The 17,044-nt window shown below is 36.9% G+C and overlaps 1 protein-coding gene across 2 annotated transcripts in view; it reads left to right on the top strand.

Annotated features, from left to right (window-relative positions):
• Positions 1 to 17,044, top strand: part of SLC10A7 (solute carrier family 10, member 7) — a 280,802-nt gene that overhangs the window by 15,462 nt on the left and 248,296 nt on the right. For both annotated transcript variants that reach the window (XM_012660027.1, XM_012660026.1), the window contains exon 4: positions 3,957 to 4,032. In XM_012660027.1, coding sequence (XP_012515481.1) covers positions 3,957 to 4,032 — 76 coding nt within the window. The remainder of the gene's footprint in view (positions 1 to 3,956; positions 4,033 to 17,044) is intronic.

Genomic DNA, 17,044 nt, shown 5'->3' with positions numbered 1-17,044 from the left:
TCCTAGCTCTGTTTTTTCTCCTTCTTCCTCCCCAATTTGAAAGTACCCACTTAGTATGTTAACTTGAGGGAGATGCATACTCCTGCCTCAGAATCATGTTTAAGCCATTGAGATAAAGACATTCTGAGCACATGCTCCTTCCTTGCCTTGCTATGTTCAAGGGACACAGTGGAGGTAGAGCGAACATTCAGCAGGCATTTGTAGGTGTCCAGACTTGGGTGAAAAGCATCTAAACAGGGATGGTGGCAACAGTTACGGGGAAGAATGGACAGTTGGTTGTGGTGATGGATTGATTTTTAAGGAGCAAGTGGAGTCACATGTAACTCTAAAGTTTCAAACTGGATCATTAGGAAAAAACTGGTCTATTGACAGAAATACGTAAATTCAGAGGGGAAATGGATTTTTTAGGAATTATATAAATTCATTCTGGAGATCTTTGTACAGCATGGTGACTATACTTAATGATAGTGTATTGTGTATTTGAAAGTTGCAAAGAGAGTAGATCTTGTATGTTCTCACCAAACATACACACACACAAAAAACCCCAAACAACTATGAGGTGATGGGTATCTTAATTAGCTTGATCGTGGTAGTCATTTCACAATGTGTACATATATCAAAACATCGTGTTGTATATCATAAATATATACAATATTTATGTGTCAAGTATACCTCAATAAAGCTGGAATAAATATATGCAATATTAGACATGCTTAGTTTGAGGTGGTAGTGATAGGCAGTGACAAATTTGAGAATGGTATTTAGGGCTAAAAATGTAAATTTGAAAGTATTCCTACATATTGAAAATAAGATTTGAAAGAAAACCGGAGAGCCAGCAAAAAACCAAAATGGGCTGGTTGCAAAGACAGAAGATAAATTGGAATGAGGAAGTATGAAGGTAACCAAGAAAATAGAGTGCTCTGTCTGAGAAGCAAGAATGTCCACAAAATGAATATGGGAAAAGGGTTTTAGATTTGGCGATTTGGAGATCACTGTTCATGTTACCGGTGCAGGCCCTTGGGCTCTCTATGTAATAGAAATTATTAATAGTAAGAGGCCAAATGGGAGTCACAGGCAAAGCTTTATTGAGGCAAGCCTCAATACGAGGGAGACAGCACAAAGGAAAAATCCTCAGTCTGGCTCTTGGAGGGGCGTTCAGGGAGAGTTTTAAAGAGGCTTAGGTGGGAAAAGGGGTGCCATCTAAGCAGGTGGAAGTTGAGATTGTCTTGTGCCTGTGTAGTTCTGTTACGTGCTTTTTCATGTGTTCTGTGTCTCATTAGCATGTTAAATCTCTGCCCCAGGTGTGATTTTTAGCATTAAAATGAGATTATAATGAGGGAAAAGGCAGGATAAGGTCAGCGTGGGGGTCCTTTTTGGCTTGAGGAGGTTCGATCCATACAGGTCTGGTTTCTTTGCAGCCAGGTTCCTTATCAGCTAGTGTCAGCATCTTGCTTCAGTGGTCTTGGAAAACATTACTCCAGAGACAGATGGCTTGGCCCTGTCCTTTTATGGGTATGGGCTGAATTCCAGTGGGTAGGAGGTAATTTACTTTTTTTTTTTCTTCTTTTAAAGTTAATTAGGCTGGGTCATGCTGTCCAATGTTGCCTCCCTTGGTCAGAAGTAAGACCTGAGTCCTGTCCCTATACTGACTCAGTTACTTTTAAGGTTACAACTTTTACTAGTAGAGGGGGCACAAGGCTCATTTTAGAGTAGTAAAGGGAGAATGATCTGTGGGGTCATGGAGGTAGAGCACCCTTTAAAGAAGGTCAACAGTGAGTCACAATGAAAAAAAGCAGGATTTGTATCTTTAGGAGATGATAGTAATAATTTTGTTGTTAGTTATCTATATTCGTGCATTGAATCTTGTGCCTCCTTGAAGGCAGGAATGATGTCTTATGCTTGTTTTTTTTTTTTTTTTCTTTTTTTAATAGCCTGGTATAGGATCCTACCCATGGAAGACATATGTATTCAATATATAGTTTCGGGATTTTTTTAAAGATAGGAAAGAATTCTCTTTTTTGTGCATAGAAGGGAAGGGGTCAGAAGTGAGAGAAAGATTGGAAAAGCTAGAAATATCAAAAGTACCTGAGAATACATGTCCCTAGTGTTGGCGGTAGGGAGAACAGCAGGCACAGAGGTTGGAGAAGGAGATCTAGGTAAGTCTTTGACCCTGGATGCCAGACTAAAAGTTTAACTCTGGGTAGCTGGCTTTGTGAGCTTGGGCAAGTTACTTAACTTCGCTCTTAACTTCAGTTTTCAGTAAAATAAGAATAATAATAGTATTTATCTTAAATGCTTTTGAGAAATAAATGAGATAGTGCATATAAAGTATCTAGAATAGTATCTACTACAAATGGTAAAGCTTAGTATTAGTGATGATAATAGTGGACCACAAGGAAGGCTCAGAGATTACGAATTCGTAATAGGACAGACTACTTTAGTGCCACTGGGGAAAATAGACCTTAAAAGAAGATCATGTCATATTGAACTGAATTGAGATGGAAATTCCATAAAACGTATTTTCTTATGTTTCAATCAAAATGAATTAAAACATTTTCATTTTTTTTCTTATTTCAGAGCTGATGTAAATTCATTGCATAAAGTTTAGACAATATGTTCTTACAAAAATGAATAAAAATACAATTTACCCTTCAACAACTTGGGGGTTAGGGATGCTGACCCCTGTGTAGTTGACAATTCACATATAAGTTTTGATTCCCCCAGAGCTTAACTACTAACAGCCAACTGTTGACTAGAAGCCTTACCTATAACATAAACAGTCGGCTAACACATATTTTATGTATTACATGCATTATAAACTGTATGCTTATAATAAAGTGACCTAGAGAAAAGAAAATCATAAGGAAGAGAAAATATATTTACTATCCATTAAGTGGAAGTGGATCATTATATAGGTCTTTATTCTCATCATCTTCGTGTTGAATAGGCTGAGGAGGAGGAGGAAGAGGAGGGATTGGTCTTGCTGTTTTCTGGGTGGCAGAGGTGGAAGAAAGCCCATGTATAACTGCACCCTTGCAGTTCAATTCTGTGTTGTTAAAGGGTCCACTGTAATCTGTAATCATACTCATTCAAAATCTAAATCGGATACTCTGTGTCCTCTATGCCCTGTAGGAACTTTCCACTTGGGTCAGCTACTCGCTCTCCCCAGAAGGTATATTCTATATGAATTCTGAGTAATGTTTTATTTTTTATTTTTAGTAGTTATATTTACTATTCATAGTTTCATTTGCTTGTCATGCAGTTTATTTTCTATCTTAAACTGAGAGAATAGACTCGTGATCTTAGGAGTATGCACACAATTTAATATAAACCAAATTGAGAATAGATACTAGAATTTACTACAGTGTCTGCAAGAAGTATATGATTACATCATGCCTTTTTCTATAATGATATTATAGCATGAAAATGTCTTTTATGAGATGAAAGTTTAAGAACTGCTGTTTTATAGAAAGAAATCAGAAAATGTAAGGTTGTGTTTTATTATATATTTTTGAACTTTGGAAGAAGTGGTTTTAAAGCTTTAATTTTACCAAAAGACTTCTACAAAAAGTATAAGGAAAAGATTTTTACTTATATTGAAAATAACCTAAGCTTATATACACTTACCAAACGATTAAACATTTTGGTTATCTTTTAATGACTATACTCATAATAACTTGACTGCTTTTCCAGTTGTGTAATAAGAGCTTAAATAACTTAAAAAATAAAACCACCCAAGCCTGTGAATAGAATGAGAGCTTAGAACTCATGCATTTCCAGCATCTTCCAAGCCATGTTGCCTCACATAGAATTGTCTAAATCCAACAGGGCATGTGCATCAATAAATACTTTCCTATTTTCATTTGCTCAGCTCTGCTATTTTAGAATAAATTGTAGTAAAATCTATTTATAATTGAAAAAAACTATTTATAATTGGATTTTATTTTATTTTTCAGTTTACAGACAGTAGGTTGCATGCCTCCTCCTGTGTCTTCTGCAGTCATTTTAACCAAGGCAGTTGGTGGAAATGAGGTGAGTCATGGGGGCTAACTTTACTTAAACATTAGTGCATGCTGAGCTTTTATTTTGTTCAAAACTATGTTTTGAACATGAAGGAGTCATGTCGCAGAAAACTTATAACCATAGCAGCTTGTGAAAGAAGCAGGTGTATTCACTTATTAGGATGATGTTAAAATTGATCATGATGAGTGGAATTTAGGATTTCAAAGAGAAGAGCAAGGGAGATGAATGAAATGGAGATGGTGATCTTTTTCCACCTCAGTGGGAAATTGGAAGACAAAGGACATAGGAGTCCTAGAAAAGGGACTTTTCATCCAAGACTCACAGACTGAGGATACCCACTATTGGCCAGTTCTTAGTTTCTAAAAAATTTGTAACAAACTAAATTGGTGGGAAAAGGTTCAATATGTTTAATGGCAAGTGAAGATGATATAAGAAGGAGAAATTAGACCAGGTTTCTAAGATGAGTTCAAAGAAATTATTCAACTGCTAGGGGACTGGCAAAAGAATTGTATTTGTTTATCAAGGTAGCAGTTATCCATTTCAGAAGCTAGTTATAGGTGGTTCTTCCTTGGTTGAAAAACCCTACAACTTTATACTGAGGGACTTTTTGTGACAGCTTATTCCTCCTTTTCTACCCATATTCACTCATTCAAAAAAGGATACCGTTGAACGAGGGAAGAAATAATGGGTTCCCACTGCAGTTCATGCTTAGGATTTTGTGTTCTTAACATCTATTTTCATTTTCATCTACTTTATGCTTTCCAAAAATATTTCTTGAGTACCTGCTATATTCTTTTTTAAACAGGTTTATTGAAGTATTGACATACAATAACCGTATAAATTTAAATAGTTTAATGTTTGGACATATGTGCACACTTGTGAAATCGTCACCATAGTCAAGATAGTGAACATATCTGTCTACCTTAGTCATTTTGCATCGCTATAGAAGAATACGGGAAGCTAGGTAATTTATAAAGACAGAGATTTATCTGGCTCACAGTTCTGGAGGCTGTACAAGAAGCATGGTGCCAGCATCTGCTTCTAGTGGGGACCTCAGGAAGCTTCCAATCGCGGTGGAAGGCAAAAGGGAAGCAGGAATGTCACATGGCGAGAGAGCAGGCAAGAGAGAAAGGAGGAGGCAAGAGAGAGGGAAGGAGGTGCCAGGCTCTTTTTAACATCCTGGTCTCATGGGAACTAATAGAGTGAGAACTCACTCATTACTGGGAGGAGGGCACCAAGCCTTTCATGAGGGATCTGCCCCCATGGCTCAAACACCTCCAAAACTGGGGATCAAATTTCAACAAGAGACTTAGAGAAGACAAATATCCCAACTATATCACCATCACCCTCAAAAGTTTCCTGTGTCCCTTTGACATCTCGTCCTCTGCCCTTCTTAGCACTCCTCTTCCCCAGGCAACCACTGACCTGCTTGTTGTCCCTCCAGATTAGTTTGCATTTTCTAGAGTTTTATATAGTGGAGTCATACAGTGTATATTCTCTTTTTTTGTCTTGTCTGGCTTCTTTTACTCAGCATAATTATTTTGAGATTCATCTATATTGTGTTTATCAATAGTTTAATCCTTTTTATTGCTGAGTAGTAGTATTTTGTATAGGTATACCATAAATGGTATATCCATTTACCTGTTGATGGACATTTGGGCAGTTTCTAATTTTTGGCTATGAACATCCATGTACAAATCTTTAAGCGGACATATGCTTCCATTTCCCCGGTGATGCGTAGTAGTGGAGTGGCTGTATCATCTGATAGGTGTAAGTTTTAGTACCTTTCAAGGAAGGAAGAATCATCTGTAAGTACAGATCTCCTATAAATAGCATCTGATGTGGACAATTTCTATCAATATATAAGCACTTTTCTTTTACCACATATGTATGTTTAACTTTTAAAGAAATTGTCAAACTGTTGTCCAAAGTGATTATACAATTTTATATTCCACCAGTAGTGATGAAAGTTCCAGTGCTCCACATCCTAATCAACACTTGGTCCTATCTTTTTAATTTTTGCCATTCTAATATGAATGTAATGATATCTCATTGTGGTTTTAATTTAATTTATACTTCCCACTGACTAATAATGTTGAGCATCTTTTCATTTGCTTATTTGCTATCCATATATCTTCTTTGATGAAACGTCTATTAAATCGTTTGCTCATTTTTTAAAATTGGGTGGTTTATTTACTTATTGATGAACATTGAGAGTTTTATATATTCTAGATATAATTCCATCATCAGACATATGCTTTGTAAATGTTTTCTACTAATCTGTGACTTGTCTTATCATTTTTTTACCAGTGTCTTTTGAAAAACAGAATAGTAGTAGCAGCAGTAAGGGTGATTGGATTCCGGGTGTATTTGGAAGGTATAGGATACGCTGATGAATTGGATGTGGAGTATGAGAGAAAAGGAGGGGTCAAGAATGACTCCAAGGTTTTTGGCTAAGCAGCTGAAAAGATAAAGTTACAGATATGGAGAAGAGTGCTGTGCGAAAGCAGTTTCAGGACTATTAACCTGGGGAGGATAGGCTCTATTGGGATCACTGAGAACTCTAAAATCTCAGTGGCTAAATATATATATTTCTTGCTCATGGTACATGTCCCATGTGGGTCTTGGGAAGCTCATTTGCAATCCCTGAGGAAGCCTGGTTGATTGGAGACTCCACCATCTTGTAGATATACCATCTTGATGGAACATAGAGCATTTACAGTTGCCACAGCAGAGGGAAAGATTGGAGAGCCATAAATGGGCTTTTCACTGCCCGGGCTGGCAGTGAGACATGGCATTTCTGCTCATATTCACTTGGCCAGAACAAGTCATATGGCCTTACCATGTATTGTCATTCATGTGCCCTTAAGCACAGGAGAACTGGACATTGGTGAACACTTGTAATGTCAGCTGTATGGGTAAAGATCAAGAGTTTGCTTTTATGATGTGTTAAGATGCCTCTTATATAATATATCCAAGTGGAAATGTCAAGAATTAGAGATTAGAGTTGGTAGTTCAGGTCTAAACTAAAGATATAAATTAAAGAATTATCAGTGAAAAAATGGTATTTAAAGCCAAAATTGGAGAAGATTACTTGGAGAGAGAGCATAGATATAGAAGAGAAGAGGCTCAAGGACCTCCATTCAGGCTCAGGGAACCCGGGGCCCTCCAACATTACGAAGTCAAGGAACTGAGGAATAACCAGCAAAGGCAACAGAGAAAGCGTAATTAGTGCGATAGAAGGAAAAACAGCAGAGCACAGTATTGAGGAAGCCAAGTGTCCTGGAAGCCATGTGAAGAAGTTGTTTGAAGAAGGAGGTTCTGATCAGCTGTACAAAATTATGCTTATATAAGTTATGTAAGATAAGTTCTGAGAATTAACCACTGAATTATGCTACATGGAGTTATTGATAACCTGACCAGAGTGGAGCACTGGGACAAAACCTTGTTGGGAGTGGAATCAAGGAAAAAAATGAGAAAAGAATAATTAGGGACAGGAGATCTGTTTTAGAGATAGATGACTGTTTTAGGGTTCTTTTTGATAAAAGGGAAGAGAGAAATGAGAAATGAGGCTTTATTTACAGGGGGGTGTGGAATCAATGTTTTTTGAAAATGCAGAAATGCATGTTTCTATCATGATGAGAATGGTACAGTAGAGAGGAAACTATTGAAATGAAAGAGAGTGCTGAAGTAATATATTTGATCAAATGAGAGAGAATGGTATTGGGTTGTAAGGGTTTCGGTAGGAGCTTGGACCATTTATTCATAACAATAGGAGGGAAGGCAGAATGTGTGGATACAGACTCATGTAGATGACTATAAGGGGTGCACTTGGGAGTACACTTCTGATGACTTTATTTTCTTAGTGAAGTAGGAAGTAAGGTCAGCATCTGAGAGCGATGATGGGGTAAGTAGCATTAATGTTTGAGAAGAGAGGAGAAAGTGTGCAATTACCATCAAGATGAGGAGAGTGAATTAACTTGGGAGTATGGTAGGATTGCCAGGCAGCACTGAGGACCCAGCTAAAATCTGTAGACATGCATTTAAAGTGAAGCCAGTCATCGTGGTTGTGTGTCTTCTCTTAGCCCCATTTAGCTTCATGGTGTAGTTGGATTTAACCAAAGATTTCATTATACCTGGTAGTTATTTCTATTTGCCACATAATTAGTGAGATAGAGGAGTTATAGGAGTTTTGGACTAGTGCCCATAGTTAGGGTGGAAAGCCTAGTAGGTGCTCATGGCACGGGTGGCGAAAGATTTCTCACGCAGAGACTCAGATATAAAATTTAAAAAGTTTATTTTATCTTCTCAGAAGGACAGAGAGAACGAGAGAGTGAAAGAGAAAGGGGAAGGGTTAGGGGCAAGAGAGCAGGGAGATGGCAAAGCATCCCAGAGAAAGAGAAGGGGATGTCAGCAGCGAGGCCAAGTGGCTTGCTGATTGTAAGGGGGATGAAGAGAAAAAAAAAATAGCAATGGCAGTTGGTAACAATAGTGGCAAGATGTCAAAGTCCAAGACTTGGTTTCCTGTCTTTCGTTGGAGAAGGTACTATCACAGGAGATGTGATTCTGTCCTTGAGATACGGTTGAGGCTGTAGCTCGTTCTCCTGCTATTTACTCAGGAACTCTGTAAAAGCAGATTCTTAAAAAACACTTTTGAAAGAGAGAGATTTACAACTCTTTTCCATCCATTCAGCTCTTTTCAGAAGTTGCAGAAAACTGAACTCCTACGGTGTTCCTGTTAGTGAGAGAACTCATAGGACTGATCTTTAACCGTTACTGGAGAAATTGTGTGATTAGGTATTTTCCTGTAAATTTTGCAAGGTTGCCCCTTTCATCCACGATGGTTTTCTTTCTATTGCCTTGAAAGAATTTGAGGAAAGGGTCTCTTTTGGTATATCTAAGAGTGGTGTTAATTGGCTCAAACGTGTCATTTTTCTTTTTCTTTCTAATGTGATTCCCTCATAAGCTATATTGATTTAAAAGACCCCTTTTTTGTTCTCAAATGATTTTTGGCAGAAGTTCAAAGTTCATCCATTTTCTTGACATTAACATGTAGCATTATATTCTTCTGAAGTGTATTTACATATTCATTTCCCAATAGATATTTAAATTATTTACATTAATGTTGCAAGTTAATAATGTGGAATTTAGAAATATCTCCTTTATGTTCTTTAGAACTTTTAAGTGTTGTTCTGCTTCTTTAAATGTTTATATAGTGCAACTTCATGATTATCAAGCATTTTTGTAAACCTGGGGAGTAAGATACAATTGTTCATAAATCTTTGAAAATGGAGCTTCTGAAATGAAGTTTGCAGCATCCAGTTTGGTCATATCTACTGATGTGAAATGAATAGACTACTTCATATTTATATCAGATTATGGGGAAAAATGATCTGCAAGTAAAAGTAGTAGATGATTTTAAGTTTAATATTTTTCTAGAATAATATTATTGGCTAATCAAGTATAGGCTTTTGTTAAAGTAAATGTGAGAGAGGATTAATCTTTTGTATAATATATTGGAAGGAATTTTATCTAAGGGTGGAAGGTGACTTTGTTGGTGCATGTAAATAAAAAGGTCCGAAAGCTGGGTCCAGTGTCATATGGTGAAGGCTCTGATTCTACTTCTCTGTGATTCCCTGCCCTACTTTGCATGTAGTAGTTCTGTACTAGCATGGGTTTCAATGTGTCAGGTTTCAGTCTGAAATGTCAGCTCTTGGCATGCTCATGGCCGAAGAATGACCAGACATGCCAAAGTAAGGCAAGCACGAAAATGAGGTTTATTGCGGAGAGAGAGATAAGATTATAGAGCAAGAGCAAGATATAAGTTTACAGAGCGTGATACATATGCCACAGATGACGACCACACTCATTGTTGCAGTAAAGGGAAAGCAAAAGGAAGGGGCCAAAAAGGAGTTGGTGATGGTTTCCATCTTGTTTTATAGTGCCTGTGTTGGGACCTCCCTGTGGCTTAGACATCACCATGGAACCACTTTGATTGGACAGTTGGAAGTTGCATGACCTTAGTCTTACTAAGCATGAAGGGTATTCTAGGTCACTTCCAGACTCTATGGTACCTATGCTGTTTGGCCCATGGGCTAGAGAGTCTCTTGCATTCTTTTGCAGCTGGTGCCCTAAGTTCTGATTGGCAGATTTGCAGCGTTCTCTCCTCCCCTAGGTATGGCAGTTGCTCAGGGCAGGATCAAGGTGGAGTAGGACCAAGATGGGGGCCTGGGGCCCACCCATGTCCTTTTTCCCAGGTGGGGCAATTGCACCAGAGCAAAGTGCCCACTTTCATCCCTAGGAGACTCGGAATCCTTTGCTACCTACCTAATAAACATGGTCGTAAAAGTGCTATGGCACATTTCCATGTTGCACTGTCCTTTCAAACTGACTATTCTTGGCTGTGTTTATGACATGTATGAAAAGTTTTTCCTTCAGGATTTTGTGTTATTAGCTTTTTTTTTTTTACATTTCGTTTATGCTCTTGTATATTTACATATACTTTATATATAATATATACATATTTAGTATATGCTCTCATGTATTACAGAAAATGTGTGGTTGTGTACTGTGTATTTGTTTTTAAAGATTTGGGAATGTATACAGATATAATAGTGTTATTGGAAATGATTCTTTTATTTTTATTTTACAAAGTTATTATATAACTTAGGAGGATTTTTTTTTGTTACTTATACACCTTTCATTTTAAATGATTTTCAGTAAAATTATTGGTTACCAAGTAATTCCATTTTATCATGGAATGAAAGAGTTATCGCATGCCTTTAAACTCAGCTTGTACTTTGGCAAGAAGTAACTTTATTACTTGTTGTTAAAGTTAAACAATGATTTCTGTTTTTATAACTTAGGTTATTTTTGTTCCAGTGAGCCAACTAGAATTTATAATGATTTTTAGCAGCAGAAGAAACTCAATATATGTGCATAACAATGTATATAGACTGGAATGCCAGTATATACTTTAGGTATTTAAATGAGACTGTTTAGGAATATTGCTGACTGACAGACAGCCTTATTTTGTGGCTTTTAAATTTTAAACTATTTTTATTTAAATACTGGACACATGGTTAGGTTCTCTTCTGTGGTTGTTATTTATTCATTCCAGTATTTTAAACACAATTTTTCATAACTGCAAAATTACAGGGTGTGCTGTTGATGTGGCCCAATGGTGCCGATGGTGTGTGTGTGTGTGTGCGTGCGCACATGTGCTCATAGTTCCTTTTTTTAAATAATAGAAAAAGTAATAAGACTTGGAAAATCCTGATTTCATTGCCAAATATAAGAAGATAGAGCAGAATGTTTTATATTTTATTCCGACATGGAGGCATAGAATAAACACTTATTCATTGTTTAAAACCATGTACATTAATTTAGTTGAAGTTTCTGTTCGAAATATAAAGTTCTGTGGTAAAAAATTTGACTTTTTTTCCCTCCCAAACCCTGCAAAGGTTTTAAACCTTATGACACTTGCTAAGAGAATCATTGTATTTAAGGTCAAGTTACTTCTGCCTTACAGCAACTACCATAGGGATTCCTATTATAAAAGAACTTTTTTTTTCTTTAAGATACTAGAAAATTTTTCCGCTGTGTTTGGAGAGGTTATGTGGTTTTCATATTGTTGTTATAGAGATACTTTATTTGTCTACCATTTATGCTGGTGTTTAGTGAAAAAGGAAGAAACGTAGGGTTTAGGAAAAGATACACTCTCTTCTTTTACCTCAGTATTTCTTCTTGCAAGGATTCAGCTAAGCCATTATCTATAATGTGAAGGGAATATGAGGCTTTAACTTCCCAGTAAAGTTAAAAAGCTATAGAACTTTGTAAAATTTTGGGAATCTATGTATTAAGACAAGTAGAAGAGAAATATAGTTAAGGATTTCTGCCTTCAGATCTCCGGAGGAAAAAAGAAAAAGAAAAGAAAAGCATTAAGAATCATAAAGGTTAGGGGAACTTAGGAAGGAGTTTCCAATCAGATCTGGGAGTAATATTTATGCTAAACTCCGGGCTATCTGTGTTTAAGGCTAAGCATGATCATTTGAACCACGAAAATAGGCACCTTTACCCTAATAGCAGTATACTGATTATAGACATGTTATTTATGTTTACTTGTTTATTTTTTTGTTTCCCAAAATGAATTTCACAGACCACTTACACTGGTATTACCTGGGCGATTAGAAAAATAAACTTTTTTTTATATCCACCTTAGGCCTATTGAATTAGAACGTCTGGTAGATGGGCCTCAGGAATCTCCTTCTTTTTAAAATTACAGAATAGATTATAGCTACAAAAGGTGTGTAAAACACATACATACAGTTTAAAGCATAATAAACACCTCTGTGTCCACCATCTAGCTTTAAAAATAGAATGCAGTAGTCAACCAGTAGTTAAGCATCCACTTAGCTTGTCTTAAGTACTGTTTTCCACCATGAAGAATAATAAAGGACAGTGAGATCTTGTAAGGAAAAAAAGTAATGTTTTCCTCACCCATAGCAAGGGTCATAGCTGACACTCCTGTAACAAAAGACAGATAAACAAGAGAAAAGCATAACAAATTTATTTAACCCAAGTTTTATGTGACCCAGGAGGCTTCAGAAATGAAGACCCAAAGACCCAGGGAAAACTGTGTAACTGTGTTTATGCTAAGTCTGATGAAAGAAGTGGATAGTTGTGGAGAAACATGATTGGACAAAAAGGTATACGGCCTAATGATAATAAACTGGGGGCAATTTAGCCAGGCCTGTTTTTTCAGATTCTTTTCTGTGTCTCTGGAAGGCATACCTCTCCCCTAACCCTGGGTATAGGCAGGACATCTGACACATGAAGATCTTCAGGAGAGAAGGGAAGAAGTCAGAGAGTGACCTTTCTAGTTTCTTTAACCCTCCTTGGGGGAGAGTAATTCTAGTTTCTATAATCCTCTCAGGTGCAACAGAAAGAGGGACAAAAGACAGGTGGGTGGGGGAAGGTCAGAGAGACTTTTAGCCTTCGAGGCCTTTCTGTTTCCTTTAGCTCAAAAATACTCAGCATGCCGAGGCACCATACTTTGGGGTATTGTGTTCTGAGCCCTGACGATCTGGCATCTGCCTTTTGGAAGCTTACATTTAGTGCGATATTACAGTATTCAAAAATCTATATTTTATGTTGTAAACCTCACAGAAATAAACAAAACAGAGTAGGATAGTTTTAGATTGGCCCGTATCATGAAATTATTGTTTTCCTAGTTTAGTGTAGAAAAAACTAAAATCACCGCAAATGAGTTTGGCTCCACCTGGCTGTGTAGGACAGCCAGAACTTCAGTTTGGGGATCTGGACCTTATTTGCTGCTTGTAGACATTAGACCTTTGTCTGGCTTAGTCTAATGTTAAGAGAGTGTGCTTCTTTTAGTGTAAACAAATTTAGCTGGCATTTTTGTTATATTTTATTTAGCAGGTTGGAGGATTTGAGAACCCTTTGATAGTCATGTTAAATTCCAAGCACACTTTAAAGAAACATTTTGATTTTGGATATAGAAGAAAGGCAATAAGTGAAAATATGTGTGTGCATGTGCGTGTGCATGTGTGTGTGCGTGTGCATGTGTGTGTGCGTGTGCGTGTGTGTGTGTGTGATTTCATCAATGGAGTTGGTGCCCAAATCTCTTCAAAGAAAATTTAAGAACGTCTCCTGAGCAAAGAAAATTATTACATGTGGTGAACCCTTTAAGTCATAGACGAAGGTCATGGCCATCTATCTGAGTGTATTTAAAATAGGTTTTCTGTCTGCTTGGAAAGCAAATGAAGCACTCATTACTAACTTTAAAAGTATAGCTATGAGATTTTTGCTAGAGGTGAAAGATCAAGATCATCACAGTCCAAATGGAGACTGAAAGTTCAGTTTCAGTGAGGCATGAAACATTTCAGGGTTATTTTGCATTATCAGTGGGGAGTTGGTCTTGCTAATCCAATGCATGAAGAAAGATTCATTGAAACATTTATAAAGGCAGGTAGGGTAGATCTTGTCAGCAGAGAGGGAGGACTTGGAGTGAGAAAGAAATCTGATCTTGCTGTTTCAGCAATCACTCAGCCTTCCTCTTCCTTGCCTTTCTCTTCTGCTAAATGGGGTTTCTATTCTGACTTGCAGTGGAAAGTTAATGGCATCCTGGAGGAATCTATGTCTGAAAAAGGCTGTCAGTGTTAAGCTTTCTTGCAAGCTGGCCCATGTATTAATATATTTTTTATCTCCCAGCCTGGGAAATGGGAACACTTTTCCCTCTTTGACAAATGAAAGAACAGAAGTAACAGCAGCTGCAACAGGAAATTCTATGTCCCTACTCTTCTACCATACCTATCCTTTAGCTTCAGTCTTATCTTCTGGGTGAGGTGAGAATTTTTAGAAGGTAGAAAGAGTTGACTGTGTTTTAAGCTGCTGTAAAACTTGTTGAAATGTACCTACATTTTCCAAATTTTTTTTGTATAACTTAGAATTTTCTCATCTTGCTTCTCAACTTGTCTTCTATTTCTACTTCCCTAACCAGAAGGGTCCTCTTAATGGCTAGCACTGACATGTAATCACCAAATTCAGTGGCCAATTCTCAGTTCTCATCTTCTATGACTTGACTGCAGCCCTTGATACCAGGGTCACTCACATCCAGCTTCCTTCTGCTTCCCTGACACTAATCTCTCCTAATTTTCTTCCTGTGTCTCATCACTTCTTCTTTTTTTCTTGTCTGGTTCCTTTCCCATCTCAATGGGAGTATCTTTCAGAAACGTGGTTTTAAAACACTTTGTTTAGCCTTGCCAGATTCCTGTTTCTGCATCCCTCTCTCTATAACTAAAGCCATGTGACCCCCACCTTTGGATCTGACTCTGCCTGAGACATTGGTACCAGTCCTAAGCTTGGGTGAGGAGTATTTAAACAACTGCAGCTTAACGTGCTATGGAACAGCATCACCTCCATTGCTGCTAGGCCACCTGACCTTGAGCAAAGGATACCCCTGCCTTGGAATCAAAACAGGTGCTTGATTCCTGCTTTTACCATTGCTCACCTAGTGGCCTCAGTAACCCCTGCACCTCTATGAGCTTTGGCTTCCTCATCTGAGGGGCTATAATATTTACCTACTTATTGCATAGCATTGCTTACAAGGATGTCATGAATTTGTATGTGGACATACTTGTAAATTGTGGGGGAACATGTCAAGCAAGCATCAGCCTTATCATCATTGCAGAGGTTTGTCACTGATCACATCACTTGGTTTTCTGAGTCATTACCATTGTTATCTCACGAATTTTATCTTTTAAGTTCACTCATTCACTCTCTTTGTTCATTTATTCATAACTGTATGTTGAGCTGGGTCTGGTGATGAATACCTGTAGTCCTAGCTACTTGGGAGGCAGAGGCAGGAGGATCACTTGAGCCCAGGAGTTAAAGGCTGCAGTGAGTTATGAACAAGCTACTGCACTCCAGCCTGGGTGACAGAGCAAGACCTTATCTCTTAAAAAAAATAATGTGTATGTATATATTAATACATATACATATATATAGAGAGAGTACGCACTTGCTATAGCTTCCTGTATACACATAGTACATTTATAGCATTTTCAGTTTAGTGAATGACATAAAACAGATGCAGTATAAGATGGTTAGTATTTAAATAAATTTGATAAATTGGGTAATTGCAGTTTATTAATTTACATTATAAGTCCTCAATATTTTTGTATAAGTATTTCCTGTCACAACCTGGAATACTCATGTCAGATAGCCAAGATAACTTTTTTGGGAATTAAAGGGCATAGGAAGCCAAATGAGTAATTGAAAGATTGCTCTGAAAATTCAGAACTAGATAAAGGGAATTGAATAGATTTACAGGATGCTTCCTCTAAACTATAAAGCCTGGAAAACCATCCCAGCTCCACTCTAACAAATAAGAAAACAAGCCACAAAAACAATCAGGTACCATATCTCTCTTAAATAGTTCTACAGAGACATTGCAAATTTGTTATTAATCTCATTCTCCTTTGTCAATATTAGAAGGTCTGCAAAAATTATGACTAGCAAAATTTTTTTGATAATTTGGTTTATTTCAATTAGTTACATTTTAAATATCAGACTTCCTTTTTAGGGAGGCACTAGTCTAAACAATACACTTATAACTTCTTGTAGCTAATCTTATCTGATTAATGTTCACATTTTTTATATCTTGTAGAGAATTTGATTATTTTTACCTTTATTTCCAAATTCTGGGGATATGCCTTTTTTTGGTTCTGTAGCTTATCTGTGTCCTGACTGCATGACAGTTGTATGTGTATTTGTGAATATTTATGGAATTGTTACTCTTGAAAATAGGAGACTTATTCTCAGTAATTTACTAAAGTATGGAGTTATGGAAATATCAATAAATTAAATAAATCTCAGAAGACTTAAATTCTTCTCTTGGCCCCATCCCTAACTAATTCTGTGATCTTTGGTATTCACTTCTTCACCTTTTTAATCAATTGAGTGTAGGCAGCGTTGTTTTTAGATGAAAATATTTGTGGAAAAAAAAATAAGGACCTATATATTATAAATCTGTCATTTTAAACTATTTACTTCTTGGTGAAATGTGATTTACTTTATTGCATTAATTGTAGATCTTCATGCTTTCTCAATTTAGTCTCTTTTTGATACTATATGTTTCATAAATGAGTGTTACATTATACATTTATCTTTCATAAGAAGGTGTTTGGCATTTATCAGACTATTTATTAAGAATGTGGAAATTGTGGAGATGGCCTAAAGGAGTTGGCTTAATCTTTACTGTGTTGCTACAAACTTTGGATATGACCCTTTTAAACTTCACTTGCTTTATGAAAACATCAGGCTGTGTCTTCTAAGCATCTAATGAGAACATCCTGCTTAGTGCAATAAGATTTTCAAGCAGATTATGCATGGCCAAGAACATTTGGATCCAAACTAATGATCTGAATATATTGGGGGACTGAGCTGCTTTCTAATCAAGTGTTGAGATATTAGACTTATGGGACCCTTTAATTTTCAT

Source organism: Propithecus coquereli, unplaced genomic scaffold (genome assembly GCF_000956105.1).
Source record: "Propithecus coquereli isolate 6110/MARCELLA unplaced genomic scaffold, Pcoq_1.0 Scaffold65, whole genome shotgun sequence".
NCBI lineage: Eukaryota > Metazoa > Chordata > Mammalia > Primates > Indriidae > Propithecus > Propithecus coquereli.
Note: the sequence above shows the minus strand (reverse complement) of the source record. Positions and strands in the feature narration are given on the sequence as shown.